The sequence below is a fragment of the Labrus bergylta genome, chromosome 13 (genome assembly GCF_963930695.1).
Source record: "Labrus bergylta chromosome 13, fLabBer1.1, whole genome shotgun sequence".
Taxonomy (NCBI): domain Eukaryota; kingdom Metazoa; phylum Chordata; class Actinopteri; order Labriformes; family Labridae; genus Labrus; species Labrus bergylta.
Genome location: NC_089207.1, coordinates 12,935,423 through 12,951,375, shown reverse-complemented (window position 1 = coordinate 12,951,375; position 15,953 = coordinate 12,935,423). Strand labels below are relative to the sequence as shown.

General features: G+C 43.6%; 1 protein-coding gene across 1 annotated transcript in view; it reads right to left on the bottom strand.

The window, feature by feature from the left end:
• LOC109986960 (diacylglycerol kinase beta) overlaps window positions 1–15,953 on the bottom strand; it is a 104,465-nt gene that overhangs the window by 63,210 nt on the left and 25,302 nt on the right. The window contains exons 4-15 of the mRNA XM_065962181.1: window positions 15,679–15,699; window positions 14,321–14,471; window positions 11,394–11,456; window positions 10,754–11,020; window positions 8,539–8,691; window positions 7,908–7,957; window positions 5,643–5,717; window positions 4,695–4,814; window positions 2,800–2,917; window positions 2,184–2,272; window positions 1,077–1,193; window positions 343–441 (exon numbers count right to left, since the gene is read on the bottom strand). Coding sequence (XP_065818253.1) covers window positions 343–441; window positions 1,077–1,193; window positions 2,184–2,272; window positions 2,800–2,917; window positions 4,695–4,814; window positions 5,643–5,717; window positions 7,908–7,957; window positions 8,539–8,691; window positions 10,754–11,020; window positions 11,394–11,456; window positions 14,321–14,471; window positions 15,679–15,699 — 1,323 coding nt within the window. The remainder of the gene's footprint in view (window positions 1–342; window positions 442–1,076; window positions 1,194–2,183; window positions 2,273–2,799; window positions 2,918–4,694; window positions 4,815–5,642; window positions 5,718–7,907; window positions 7,958–8,538; window positions 8,692–10,753; window positions 11,021–11,393; window positions 11,457–14,320; window positions 14,472–15,678; window positions 15,700–15,953) is intronic.

Here is a 15,953-nt window from a genome sequence, read left to right as displayed (position 1 = left end):
GTGTAAATTCAGTGTGGAGGTAAATCATTGGCCTGTCATTTTTAAAGGGTTATTATGAATTAGAGGGAGGATGCATGCAGGTGACAGGTTGGTAGTTTTATAAATAATGATATATTTGAGGTCAAAGGTTTGAAATCAGAGTAGAGTGAAAAAAAACCTCAGTCTTCAGAACGCTTAAAGATCATTTTGTTTCAGAAACATAAATGTCATTCCTCCGATCGAGGCCTGCTCCAGCTCACTCAGTGTGAGCATCTCTCCTGTTGAGGTGAACTCTTTCAACTGTAGGCCACATACAGTGTGTGCAGCGCGGTGTAAGGAAAGCAGAGAGAGACGCCTTCTCACCAAGACGACTGGGCAGATGTACGAGGGCAGCAGAGTGTGGTCCCTCAGAGCTCCTCCATCACATTCGGGCTTCACGTTGGATGCACATTTATTATGAAGCTACGGAGGAGAAGCAGAAACAGAAGAACTGTGGGCGGACTCCATCTGGGACACTCTCTGCATCAAATGTTAGCGGGATGAAACGCTACACCTCTGAGGCTGTTTACTCTGACTGTATACAGACTGATTGACACACATGTGAAGAGATAGAGAGAGCGAGGAGAGAGAGAGACAGAGGGAGAGAGAGAGAGAGCGATAGAGAGAGAGAGAGAGAGAGAGAGAGAGAGAGAGGACTGTAAGCTGCTTCTGTGAGCTTCAGATTTTGGTCAACTGGATTATTGCTGAGTAAACTCAAGGCCAGTGGCGCAATCTAGTGGATATAAAAAGTATTGAAAAAAATATGAATGCAGATGCATGCAAAATTTAATCTATCACATTGTGGGGAGAGAAAGTGGTTTCAAGGGTCAGTTAAAAAAATGACGTATTGGTTCTTAAACATATTTCCCCATCCAGCCCTTTACGACAAACATTTGACATTTAATCACAGTGTTATTTCCTGAATCTCTTGTCAGCTCAGACCCCGTCATAAATCTTGAAATGTTATCAGTGTGCAGGCAAACATCATGTCACCCCTGCATAAGTCAGTGCCCTAGTTGACACGCCCCTGGGTGTGTGAGTGTAAAGCAGGGACTCACAGTGATCTGACACCACACACAGTGCAGCCCCGTCAGGCCCTGGTAACACTTGATGCTTCGGTGACAGCGGTCGCACTTTGTTGGAGAGTTCCCCTCCATCCAGATGTGCTGCATAGCCTGCATGCAATCAAAACCAATCAAAAAATCAGATTTTATTAGTGGAGTAGCACTTCCTGCCAAACAGGAGTAAGACTCTGGGCCATTCTGCAAGGAGTTAGTACGCTTACATCATCACCAAAGCCACGTTTCCACCAAGCGGTCCGGTTCAATACGGTTCAGTACGGTTCAGCACGGTACACATTATTGCCGTTTCCACTGCCAGAAGTTGGAATGCTACCATGCTACCATGCTAACAGATCTGTACCGTCTTACTATTTTGCTCCCCTTCTGTTGGGGTGCAAAGCGTACCAATCTGACCCTGAGGGGTGGAGCGAGACAAACTGCAGACTGCTGATTGGTTGAACGGATCATCGTTTTCCGTGTAACAACAGTAGGTTGATGTTGACATACCAAGTGGATTTCAAGAGAGTATTTTTGTTATTTTGCGACTATTGTCAGTGTGTAGCTCCGCCCCCTGGACGTCCTCCATTGGTGCCCTGTGTTGTGTTCTTCTTCTTTGTTTAATTTATTTGCGGGCTACACTAATGGTACGCTTGGCTGTGGAAACACAACAGAGACCAAAGATTACCGTACCAAACTGGACCGAACCAAAGCGGACCACCTGGTAGAAACGGGGCTTAGTCGGTGTGAGTTGTTGTCTGTCTTCCTGTGTTCACCCTCTAACTGATTTCACCTGGTTATAACACAAAGATGGAGGTGCTTGATCGCTTTGGCGTGCTGAGTAACTGAATAAACAGACCGTAAATGAACATGATCTTATAAAGAATTCTTCACACATCAACGTTAAATCACAGAAGATTTAAACTGAATAACAAATCCTCCCGGACGCCACGGACCGTCCCATGACGCACGCCGCTCTGTCCGAGTCAGGAGGTATCTGCTGCACAGGGCGCTCAGTGTTCCTGCCTCATTACCCCTCATCACGTTATCAGAGCGCCGTTTCTACCTGCAGAATGAACCCTTTCATGCGTCTGTGTTTGCTCTTACGTTGGTGTGCCTGCGTGACTTGGCGTAGGTGCTGATGCAGGCGGCGATGTCTTTGGACACACAGCGTTCGTGCACCGTGTACTTGCATGCTGTGGGAAGATGAAGGAGGGAAAACAGTGTGTTAAATATGACTTTACATCGCTCAGACAAGCTGCAGACATGGTTTAAATGTTTCTATTATCATAACTTTAAACTAACAAGCAGGTTAGCGGTTAACAACATGGCAGACCGTCAGACGACCTTGACCCACAGAGCGGCGCCTCTGTACTATTTAATCAATAGCAGAGTTAAACAGGATGTGACATTAATGTTGTGAATGTTTTTTAAGGATGACCGCGAGGACTCTTTATTGAAATACAGAATTGACTCTGAGGCACAAAAGACTTCAAGCTGGGGAGAGAGAAAGAAGAAGAGGGAGCTGACAAAGACGGAGGAGCAGACAAAGAGAAACTGACAGAGACGAGGGAAGAGGGACGATGAAGAGATTAAAACAGGCACACACACAAACACGCACACACACACACACACACACACACACACACACACACACACACACACACACACACACACACACACACACACACACACACACACACACACACACACTCAGACTCACTGGAGCAGCAGAGGCCCTGCTTGCGGACTCCCAGCAGCATGGTGTGGCAGTAGTTACAGTAGGCTGGTTTGTTGAAGTGCTTCAGACGCCACACGTGCTGCCCGTCTTCCTGTACGTTCTGAGAGGAGATGACATGAGAAGAAACAAGATCATCTTTGAGAGGGACACACTTGCCTTTGGAGTTGGTTGCTACAAACAAATCAACTTCATGCAGCCTGTACTGGATCAGCTTCAAACATGGACCCTGTTAAGAGCTCAGATGAAGTATCCTGATTGCCAAAGGGACCACTCCCCCATTTGGGGGAAGACCAGCCCTGTGGAAGTGTTTTATAAAACACAAGTAGCAACGCTTCTAAACGCTGTTGATACAATGAGATTAAGAGCGCCAATTCTGGTTGGTGCACAGAAGTTAAAGGTCACACTTTCATACAGTGTTTAAAACATTTGCACAGACTGTTACCAGATTCTTCACATTCTCTTAAAAACAACATAGATACCAAAGTGGGAGGAGTCAAAGTGCTGGAGAAGTCATACAGTAAGTAGCTACGGTCGATCTAAAGAGTCATAAGAAATCACAGACGTTATAGTAAAGACCCAGGGAGTTGTTCAAGAGAAGAAAAGATGGAGTGACGGTCGGCTGAGTCATACAGCTGATCATTTGGTACGCTGATTAAGAACGTGAAAGGCCTCGTTTAAGGCCATAATTTAGTCTGTGTTTTTAGTGACCTGTTGCCTGCCTGAGTGCAGGTGGGGTCGCTTTAGAGCCCCCTACAGGTCTCTGAGCCACATCGCTCTTCTTTTACAGTCCTGAATTTAGAGTCACCAGTTGACCTAATGATCATGTCTTTGGACTGTGGGAGGAAGCACCTGAAGAGGCTCCTGTCTGTCAGACGGGGATTCAACCACCACACACACCACCGTGCAGCTCATTAACGGGAAGTATCTCAGCCATTTAGGACCATAACTATAAAAACTCTGATTTATTAGGAAAAGAAATAAACATTTGGAACATAAAATCCAAAGTGCTCGTCTCTTTATTCTCTGAGATCATTCTTATATCATCTCTTGGGCTCGGTGGCGTTAAAATGACATGTTTGTTTTTTCACAGTAACCTCTTGGTTACATCACTCCGCTTAATAAAGCTCCTACGTTCACTAATATGCTCCTTAAGAGAGCAAATGTCTCACCGCGGATATTTATATTTTACCTCATCGGCACAGCAAGATAATCTAATCCTTAATCCTTCAGTGGATCAGCAAACATAAATTAAAGTTAAAATCTGTGAGGCATTCAAAGCACTTCTGGCCAAAGCTTTGCAGAAACTGAGATAATAGTCTCAACCTGCAGGATGCACAGAGGAGCACACTGAAAGAGCTGTGCAGAGAGTGTATCTGTTATACAGGGGTGGCTGTGGCTCAGTGATAGAGTCAATCATCTCTCAACTGGAAGGTCAGGGGTTCGATTCCTGGCTCCTGCAGCCACATGTCCAATGTGTCCTTGGGCAACACTCTTAACCCCAAGTTGCTCCTTCTGCTTTGTTGGTCGTTCGTGAATGTGTATGAATGGGATTAGTTACTTCTGATGGACCTGTATACTCTCCCACACGATGTGGTTTTATCATCACCAATCCAGCACACAGTTCATGAAAACAGGCTTCCTGCTTTGCTGTTGTAAACACATGAACCCTGTTTTTAAAAAGGAAACGTCCTGCGTATGATTTGTGTCTAACATTTTCAAACACAGCGTTAGGTGAAGACAGGCCAGCATGGTTCTACACACACACACACACACACACACACACACTCAGAGAAGAGAGAACTACCCGCAGACGCTCTAAGGACACAGGACGTCCGAGTGAAAAGGAACAAACAGAACAATAAGAGGATGATATGTACCGTGTCCATGCCCAGCAGGACCAGCAGAGGGATGGTCGTGAGGCCTCCTCTGATCCACTCCTCCAGTGTGACCGTCCCGTCTCTGTCATAGTCGATCTCCTCCATCATCTCCTTCAGGATCTATAGCCACACCGATGTACAGACTTTTAAAAAAAAGACACTAATCCTGTCCAGTCTATTGCACAGAAAAGGTTTCAAATAGTGTGTTCATCTGAAACAAAGAGCAGCTTCTCTTTGTTTGTGTTTTGAGTTTTACATTTCCTTCGTTTCTTTTCCACAGGCTTTATTTTCATTTTTACTCCCCCATCCTCGAGCGCCTTTTGGGGGAAATGTTAAAGGTCACATTATATATAAAATACACTTCACCGTGTTTCTCTAACACTAAGATGTGTCTCTAGTCTGTCTACAAACCCCCCTCTATCCTCTCCGTCTTTTGCCTGCTCCACTTTTCAGAAAATGTGTGCTCAAACAGGCCGTTTGGAGATTTTCCCTTCATGACATCACAAAGGGCAGTAACCCCTCCCCCAGGTGGGTGACACTCCCACAGCTAGGTGTTTGTTCTGCCCTCTGAGTCTGCCTTCTCACCGTGAACAATAGGACATGGAGCGAGTTCACAGTTCATTTACATTTAAAGGTACAGACACAGAAACAGCCTGTTCTGAGCAGGGCTGAAATAGAGGGGTTTATAGACATGATCAAATACAGGATCAGAGTGGATTTAGAACAAGAAACTTCACACACATGTTTTGAGGAACTCTAACATATCAGAAGTTGTGCAGCCCTCATGTTTGTGTAAGTGTGCTGATAAAAAATATCTTTCTGTTCTTTTCCTTCAGTTTGAATCTGAAATCCTCTCCCTGCCATCGTCTTAGTTTCAGCTGCTACAGAAGGAGAGACAGAAGGGACTGTTTACGTTTCTTCAGACTGAAGAGAAGAGTTTTTACTCACCGGTCTCAGTTCTGTCGAATCCCACTCCAGATACTCGGCCACATGCACCATCTGGTTGATGATTCGATCCAGCTCCTACAACAAACAAGAAAACATTTCAAAGAAGACGAACAGATGTGTGACTCGCTACTCAAAAGTAGAAGAGCGGCAGAAGAAGAGAGGAAACGTTTCCTGCTCGTGGTGACACCGAAATGTGTTGTCACATTTTGTCTTTGTATTTGGTTATTTTGTATGAATATTATACAAACGTAGCTGTGTTTTGGTTAAAGAAGTTATTTTGAAGCTGTTCCTGTATATGCCACAAGGGGGCAGCACCTCCCCTGCTGAGCGGGCTGTTTATCGTCTTTGCTGCGCTCTGCTTCAGTCTGGCAGAAGTGAGAGAAGAGTGAACAAGTACAGTCGACTCAGTGTGTTTTCTTTGTCTTTTACAGGTTAGTAATCAAAGTTTAAAACATAGAACTTTCACATGATGATGCAGATGTAATTCCACTAAAAGTTTTATTGGTTCTATAAAACTTTGTTGGTCTTATGTTTCTAAAGAGAGTAAAAACGGTTTTGAGTGCCTGCATGCTAAGAAAAGTGCCTCGTGCATGACCGTAACTCTCAGTTTCAACTCCCTTCTGATTTTTAGTTGGTTAAAAACGCTCATGAGGTGGCGCAGTGGTTAGTGCGCGCGCCCCATGTATGGAGGCTGTCGTCTCAAGTGGGCGGCCCGGGTTCACTTCCCACCTGTGGCTTCTTTCCCACATGTCATTCCCCACTCTCTCTCCCTGATTTTCAACTCTATCCACTGTCCTATCTCTCCATTAAAGGCACAAAAAGCCCAAAAATAAATCCAAAAAAAACTCTCATGATACTGTGTAAAATAAATAATAAATACATCATTCATTCTGTTTATGTACAAAAGTAAGATTGTTGCATCAGTGAAATGTTATTTGATTATCTGTTAGCTCTGTCAGTTAACATGGGTTTTTCCTATTGAAAATATTGCTAAGAGGCAAAATGCTAGTTTAGGTAATTTAACCATAATGAGCTTGTGTTTACATGGATGTTAATTTGAACAGTAAAATTAGATTTTGGATTTAGTGAATTAATCAGAGTGTCTGAAATGCACTTAAAGAAGTAACATATTTTGTATGTTTTGCTTTTTAAACATTTGTTTAATAAAAGTCTGGCAGAAGCGAGAGAAGAGTGAACAACTACAGTCGACTCAGTGTGTTTTCTTTGTCTTTTACAGACATACTTTAAGCTGTAAGCAGGTTCCATCCCGTACCTGTTACACATGGCGTACCCTGTTGGTTGTATTAGGGGACATATTATGAATCCACTTCTACAGTGTTTTTGAACATATATGTGGGTAACCTGAGTGTCTGCTGACCCACAGCATGTGAAATAAACCCATCCAGTCCTTTGTTTGTGGTCTGCTTAACTCTTACAACACAGTTAAAAATGCTCAGTTTCTAATGTGCTCTCCTTGTGATGTCACAGTGGGATTTTGATAAAGAAAATCCACTCCCCTCCCCTGATATCTCCACCCATAGACTCCGCCCCCAGCCTAGAACAAAATTTTAGCGCAGGCTGGCCATTTTTATTCTCGTTAGCGAAGGAGTGATGTCTACGGGGAAAACTCAAAGGGGGGGGGGGGGGGGCTCATTGCATTTAAAGAGACACACACACCAAAACAGAGCGGTTTGAGAGAGCTGGTTTATACAGGGTCACAAACCTCCTCTGGTGCTTGATTCATGTTATATTTTGACCAAAGCACAGCACAGATGTTTCGTTTAGACCACAGGGGACTCTTTGAAAAGGTGGAACAGGGGGATAATTTGTCCTCTTTAAACTTTTAAAGATTTTAAATAAAGTGCATTCTCGTGGTTTTCAAACACGAATTGTATCGGCTGATATTTTGATGAATTTTGAAAAGCCTCAAACAGCTGTGACTCTCTGCACTGACTGTAAACATCAACAAAGCTTAGCCACCATGACTGTACTCAAACCTGATCTCGTGACAGAGGCCCGACTGACCACAATCTACATCAAAGACTGTATGTGTGCTCTGTATTCCCCTCTAAGAGAGAGATGATCTGTTTATGTTCTCACTTCAGCACATGGTGAAACCCAACGTGTCATCTGCAAAAACAATGATGTCATGTCAACAAAAAGCTCTGCAAGAGTGTGTGAGAGGGCAGAGAGAGAGACCGAGAAGGACACAACAGGGAGAGGAAGATGGTGGAGAGAGAGAAAAGACTAGAAGAAGACACTCACCGAGCTGTCCAGGACCCCGTTGCCGTCTGTGTCGTACAGCCGGAACATAACTAGAGGGGGACGAGAGATGAGAGACCCCATGGTGATTCAGATTTTGTCACATTATCAGAAGCTCTTTGAAGAATTTACTTCTACTCTCGCCGCACACGGCCGCAGGGTTAAAGGAGCGACGTGTGCCTGGGCAGAGATTAGCCTCGTGAGCGAGCACTAATTTAGACCGAGACGTTAAGAATTCTACGGGGCAGAGCGAAGCTTAAGCATGACTCTGACGTTCCCTGTTTGGGAGGTGTCAGCAGTGTGTGAGAGAGAGAGGCTCCGGGGAGGCAGCAGGACAAGGAGGGAGCAGCCATGTTTCTCCTGCTGACAACCTGACAGACATGAAGACCTGAAGAGGCCAGAGAAAACACACACACACACACACACACACACACACACACACACACACACACACACACTCACACACACACACACACACACACACACACACAAACACACACACACACACACACACACACACACACACACACACACACACACACACACACACACACACACACACACACACACACACACACAGAGGGGCTAACTATCTGCCTACATCCCCCTACACACACCAGCCCCTGAGACTCACACTCCAACTTGTCCTCAGGTGTCCCCCTCTCCAGCAGGGAGAGGTAGCAGACGATGTCCTTGAGAAAGACCACCTGGGGCGACGGCAGGGGGGAGCCTTTCTGGGGCGACGGGCTCCTCCGCAGCGACAAATGTTTCTCTGAGTGACTCCTATCTGTTGATGCAGAAAACAAAGAAATGTAATCTGTGGATTCCTCATTGGAAAATGAGTTAATTAGTTAAGTTCATTAATATGAAGCAGTTTCAAAGAACTCTGAGCTCCGGAGGTCAAGATGATGAATTGATTTCTACAGATCAGACAGAGGATGGAGACGCAACAGGCTGATGACCCAAACATTGCAGCGTGAGGTGACAGGACTGGCTGCCTAAGAAGAAGTTATACACGAAAGAGTACAGAAGACTGAAGGGGCCAAGAGTAAGGAAAACAAATGACAGAACGATGAAGTGTTATTCTGCAAGTGTCAGGAATAAAGTCAGATGTTGAGAATAAAGTTTAATTGCGGACAAATTCAGGGAGGAAGTTTAAAGCAACAATCTGTGACTTTTCCTCTTTCAAACAGTCGTTTCAAAGTCGATCTAATAGAACAGCAGGGAGAATGGTGTCTCTCTCGTCCACAGAGCGACCTGGTCGCCTGTTTTCAACACAATGGAACTTTGTCAGCGGGCCGAGGTCATCTGGTGAGAAGTGCGTACGTCTTTACGGCGCTAGTTCACACAGCAGCCTTCAGCTACAAAGCAGCCAGTTAGCTAGCTTGTGCTAGCTTGTGCTAGCGTGCGTTAGCTTGCAGTGTAGCTACAATCAGTAAACATACATACTACATTCTGCAGGAGGAGGGGCCCAGTTTGAATGTTTACAAACATTTCTACTGACTCCATCTTTAACTCATTGAACAGTCATAAGGAAACTTTTATCAGAGAACTGTCCTCGCTTCACCTCCATACAAGGACAGCAGCATTGTTTCCCAAGAACAGGTAGTATAACCTTTTATTGCACGTCTTTTATTAATCACTGGCAGAAGGCCCAAGGACTAAATATTTACTGGGACTCTGGTACAGAAAGTCCATAACCAGAGTCCATATAATGTTTTTAAATCTATTTATTGAGAGTTGAAGGCCTTTCAATCATTTAGGTTAGAAATGAACTGTACAGAAATGCATGCTTTATAAACTATTATATTAACCTAATGTGCTCACTTACAGCTATATTTGAAGGCAGTGTTGAGATTTCTTATCCACGTCTGCCTTTAAATCATTTTTAGTTTTCAAAACTGAATGACGGCGTACTCCAAAGCCAGAAATCAGTTAGAGAGGAATAGTTTAAATCAGGGTTTGACGTGAGTAACTACAACTCCAGTGAGAGTTTTACTACAGAGGCAGACATACAACAATGACTTTATTTGACTCCCTAATCCCGTGATAGCAAACTATTTTTGGTTGTTTCTTTAAGATCACGACTTACTTTCACGTTATCTCAGTATAACGACTGTGGTTTGCCTGTGTGTTTTAATAAAATGATTAAATTCAAGTCATTATCGGGGAGCAAATGGACTAGCGGTTAGGTCGCGCCCCTTGTACAGATTTATGTTTTGCCTTTCCCATATTCTCCTCTGCTGTTTGTTTATGCATGCTGGTCTGTGTAGCGTGTAAGTCAAAGTGTGTATCTGTCAGTGAATGAAGTAATGATCAGCTGACGGTATGACCACGCACCTGCAGTCAAACTGTTAACTCCTGATTGGTCTCAAGCTTCCGTCATGGTTTAACACTCTGTTAATAACCATCAACCTGATTATCTGATAAGATTATCTGTTAAAGCCACTCCACTTTAGCCTCGATCTTAATCCACACGATGAGCCACACACCTAGTTTAAGTGTCCTCAGAGAGCACGGAGCCCTCCTGAAGGCAGACACAAGGGGCAGGGGTTTCAGATCCTCACTTTAAAGATGGTAAAAGGACTTGAGCTTGTAGAGTTCTCTTCTAGCCTAGTCAGAAGACTCAAAGCGCTTTTACACCTACACATAATTACGAAACATGTCTCCCAATGACCCATTTTCTCACTGTGAATGTTCCAGTCTTCTACCTGCTGTGTTCACACATCGATGTACACACAGATGTTTTACTGGGTACTGCTGCAGAAAAAAGTCCCCTTAAAGTCGAGGTGAGCTGATTTCGACATTACTGCTCACAGGATTTTAAAAAAGAGTCTTGTGTGTCTCACCTGGAGAAAGTTTTGGGGACACCGGTGACCTTGCAGGACCAGCGTTGGGGGTGAGCGCATTGCTGCAGCCTTCTGATGTTTTCACTTGGTTGTAGCCTGGTGACCTGTGGGGCCCTCCGGGTGTGAGGGCCCCCGTCCCTGAACGCTGCGAGGAGGAGCGGGATGAGCACGGGGAGGTGGTGGCTCCTGAGCCGGCTGCGCACATCACGCTGGAGTGCTCAGGTGTGTGTCGACCCATCGCTGAGAGGATGCTCTTCCCGTTCATCCCTGGAGGTTTGATGACCAAAACGATGACGAGGAACGAAGAAAGGAAAGAGACAGAGAGAGAAATAAAGGGACCAGTGAGGTGAAGAAAATCCAAAGAAAACAGTGTAGGATTGGGGAGGGCTGCACGAAGAGTTCTCAAAATTCACAACAATCAAAATACGGAAAAAAAAGGAAGTAAAGCTACAACACAGCAGTAACATCGTACACCATCCACAAAGCAAGTCAAAATCTGCTCCACAGGCACAACACCAGGAACTGACACTGACACAAGAGCACACGGACAACGAAGCAGGAGGTCAAACATCCAGCAGGACTTCTGTCCCATAAAGGTGACATCACCCTGATTGACGGGCCACAGGGCTTGCTGTGATACCTGTAATGGGAGCACAGGCCACTTCGGTCTGAATAGAGATTCCTGCATCAATGGAGCAAGCTTCTGTGGTCGGCCATTGTTCAAAAGAAGGGGAAAAAGAAGAGGGAAAGACGCAGCAAGATGAAGAAAGAAAACTCTTGATGTCATGTTGTGTAATTTAAGAACGAGAGCTGCATGACAAGTGTTTAAAGGAGACAGTGGACATGCAGAATAAAGCCCTTTAAATCACTGTTTCTTTTACATTTTGACAGTGTATTACACAAATCAAAAAGCCTGTAACAAAAGAACTGCAAGGCAAGAATGAATATGTAAGGACACGTTTGAATCACAGCATGCACAAGTGTCTGGACATGTGTTCATATAGTCTCTGAGCAGAAACAAAAACTACACCACATCAGCTTAAACGTCTAAGAAATTGTGACAACATAGCTCAAGGGACATTTGATGTCCTCTGGTTTCCTCTGACGGTGTGATTTGCACATAAAGAACAGCACAGCAGCAGATAACTCTGATTATCTGATCCTATCAGTGTTTACTACAGATCACCACCAGGTGGCAGTGCAGTCCACACCAACCAGTGAGCTCCATGATTAACCTGATTTTTAAAGTCGTCCATTCATTTTATTCAAATATTTAGAAGTGAATTAATTAATTCACATTCCTCACTTGTGGTGTACATTTTTTACCAAAACCAGTGCAAAGAAATACTAACTGTTGAATTGTTCACACAGCTGCCTGCACACTTTGTTTGCACCTGCAGGACCAAAAACAATATCATATGAACCATCCAATACCTTCTATGAGTTTTCTTTATTTTAAACAGTTGGTGTATAACTTAATGTTGAAACCGTAGTTCAGTTTTTTCTGAATGTGGACCTGCATTCCTCATGGTGGTTTTATTGTACGCAACTTATGTTTATGAGGTGGTAATGTGCAAAAAACAACATAAAAAAAGAGAATTGTTTTAACACGCAACAAATCTTAAAATAAATTCTAAAAATTCACAGATAGTCAGTGAAGGGCAAAGTGAAAACAAAGACAGATGTAAACTTTTTCAGGATGAAAACCTCCAGTAGGAAGGTGGGACACATGAGGCTGCAGGTGCAGACTTTGCTCAATTTTTTGTGATTTCTAGAAACAGGAAAAAGGACAGAAAAAAAGAGAAATACACTCAAATGAGGCCTGGATAAAGCTGGTACTGAGCTAACAGAGACACACTCAGCACGTCAGCACCAGTTCTGCTCCTCACACTGACACACGGTCACTCACATTCAGCCTCTCTGCACTTGTTGCCTCTTAGTTTGGTGAGCAGGGTTACCACAGAAATAGATTTCTAATTCAACAGTCCATCTGTCTCCTCAGCTGCTCTGCAACGAGGAGCAGACAGGCAGAGATGGTGCCAGAGCCCACGCAGCACTCACACCGAGGGATGGAGCCAGTTTACAAACTGCACAGAGCAAAGTGCAAGTGACCTACAACAGGCCATCATTTCTGTCTTCTGCTCCGGTCAGCGGGAAGTCCTTCTGTGAGTTGTGGTGGTGAATAAGCCGGTCTGCTTGGGCCGTTTGCCTGAGTCAACTGGACATCAGTGTTCAGTTGTGTGTTTGCTTAAAAAATGTCAGCATGTTAATATGAATTCATTTGTTAAGGGAATCTGGGTTAAATTCATTTAAACGTATCGCTTCCCTTTGAATCCTCTGATGCCTTTTCTGTAGTTTTTTTTTTTACTTGATACTGACACTTTAATAACACTCAAATAATCATATGTAATAAGAAGCCAAACAATCAACAGCTTTTTGTTCATCTTTGCTAAACTCTTAAACTTGAAAAATATTAAGATGTGGCGGCCAACTTCCTTGCTGTCCCTATCACCCGTGTATCAGAGAAAGTGCGCGATAATCTGTTTTTTTAACCAAACAAGATGACTGCAAAAAAACAACCTAGCAAACTCTTTCCAAACAAGTGTGAGTGATACGATAAGAAAACATTGACTGTGTGCAGCTTTGTATTGATTTCCATAAAGGTCAGCTGCTTCTCAACGTTTTGTTAGCGCAAAACTTTCTGCTCGCTGGTTAAGGGGAATAAATTTAGACAATTTAAAGTTCCTGAGAGAGATTAACAGTTTGTGTGGTTTAACACCCTGGGTTGGGTTCCACTCCTTTGCCACGTTGTTCCCCACTCTTTTTAATGTTATTTAAAAAGAAATCTAAATCTAAGAACATTAGCAATGTTGAAGCTCGGCCCTGTGCCAGCGCGTACCCAGCAAGCTGGTGGACTTAAATACGCTTGCAGAAAATCTGCATATAAATCTAATCAGAGCAAAGAAAACTAAACAACCAGTCACCCTGCTCTTTCTAGCTGACTGCCCTTATGCTGATTCCAAATTTCTCCATAAGACCGAAAAAGCACCAAAACAACTACAGCAAAATCAGAGGTGATGGTAAATGATTAGTGCCTCAGAGTGCTCCATGTATTGCAGTCTGAATCTGTTTAGCAATAAGGGGCCATCACAGTTTAAAACATGGGCAGTGCAAAACATTGCAAAGATAGTCTGCATAAGGCATACTGTGCCATTCAAATCATTGTATCAACAAACTGACACACAATCCAGTCAGTTTGCAAAGGTGCCAAATGATCATCTGACTGTGTTAGATATCAAGACTTTTTTCGCTTATGGTTTGGGAGAGGGAGATTGCTGCATAAAACCAAAATCTGTGGAAGATTATCATAGTGAATATGCAAGAATGATACAACCATGAACACCTGAACTTTTCTTCCAGGGAAACTTAACTTAAACACTAAAAGAACAGCCAGTCTAACAACATAAATTGAGCACACCGGACCATTGCTGGTCCTGGGTTATAAATTTGTGACAAATTTGATTAGTGGTGTTAAAAGGCAGAACTACAAATACTCAAACAGCCTACCCAGTAAGCTTGTTCCTGCTCGTGACGGCTCGGGGGAGCAGCCTCCCGTCTTGCTCTTGAAGGAGGTGAAGAGGTGCTGACACAGCTCCTCTGGGATGTCGTTCTCCAGGTATGTGGCCATGAAGAGCTGGAAGCCTTCATAGTCAATGGGCTGCATGAGAGAGAGAAAAGAGGTTAACAGGATCACTGAGGTACACCTGTGAAAGAAGTTGACACCGATCACAAATGGACGTTTATTTATTAGAACAATAAGACAACAGGAAGATGTGATGGACTTCACGTTGATCTGGCCTGAAATGAAGGTCTGCAGGAGTTTTTTTTGGATTGAAATGTGAGAAACACTAACAGCATGATGACAGTAGAAACTTTAAGCTTGAAGACAGTGAAATCCTCCATAACTGGTTTTATGGAAAGGCATTGAAGGCCAGTTAAATGACAAAAGCACATAGTTTAGAACTGACAACAGGAGGATGCTGACACAACATTTCTAGATGAGTTAAAATGATTGTCAAATGGGAATAACATTCAGTAGAATCTAATTTGAAAAAAAAGTGAGTAAAAACCTAAGGACACACTAATTGGCCAATGCCGTGACTAGCTTGAAACTCACACATATGTGCCCTAAGAAAGATTGATAAATGAGCGGTTCTCATGAACTGATGAAACTGGCCGATTCAAGTTCATTGCATCGTTATTTTAGAGTTAACTTGACTAGAGAGATCTCTGCACTTTTGTGTCCTGCATCACAGAAGATTTCAGGAGCAACGTCGTAGGAGAAAGTAAAGTTTGTAAGCTTGGGTTTCATTTACAAAATATACAGAAAAAATATGTTGGCAACGTTTTGATACAGAAACTTTATTCTGGTATATTGACAACCCCATATTTTGCAGAACCAGAAGAAAACCAAAAGTCAAAGGTATCGAGCGATCAAAACTCAGGTTCAGCTGTGAAAAGGCTTCTTTTATTTCAGCTTGACTTTACGATTAGAGAAGGCAGGAGATGAAGCTGTATCCAGATAAAACCTTTGGAGGCCCCATCGATAAAACATAAACAATGTTTGAAAAAAAAAAAGCAAACAAATAGAACAATATGTCATATTCTCATTCCTGAGCTGGAAGGCTAAATCTCCCCTCCCTTTGATCCTCCACACAGCGACATGTGGTGGGTGTGTATAGCCCTGAACACATCGACCCCATGAACATTGACCTGCCGCTCTCTGGCTGGATGATGGTCCATCTGTAGAGGATGAGGCTGCTAATGTAATGCTATGTTATGTATGTTAGTGGACAGAATGTGCATGCAGTCTGCAGACACAGACACCACACAGCATGCAGAGCCACCGGGCCAGCAAGGCTTACTTGGTTCAGAACGTCTTGCTTCTGTTTAACGGTGAGAACAATGAAGAGGAAGAAGGACGGAGGGAAGGAAGGAGTGATGGAGGAAGGAAGAAAAAGGGTTAGATGCTTTGTTTGAAGTAACTTCTTTAATAGAGGTCTGAGACACATTTCTGCAGGGACTGTTTGGTTTCCCCCTGCTTCACTCACAAACACTCGAACGCCTGACAGCTTTCTCTGTTTCTGCCGACATACTCCGAAATCAAATCTAGTAGGTAATGTAATAGTAAAAGAACTAA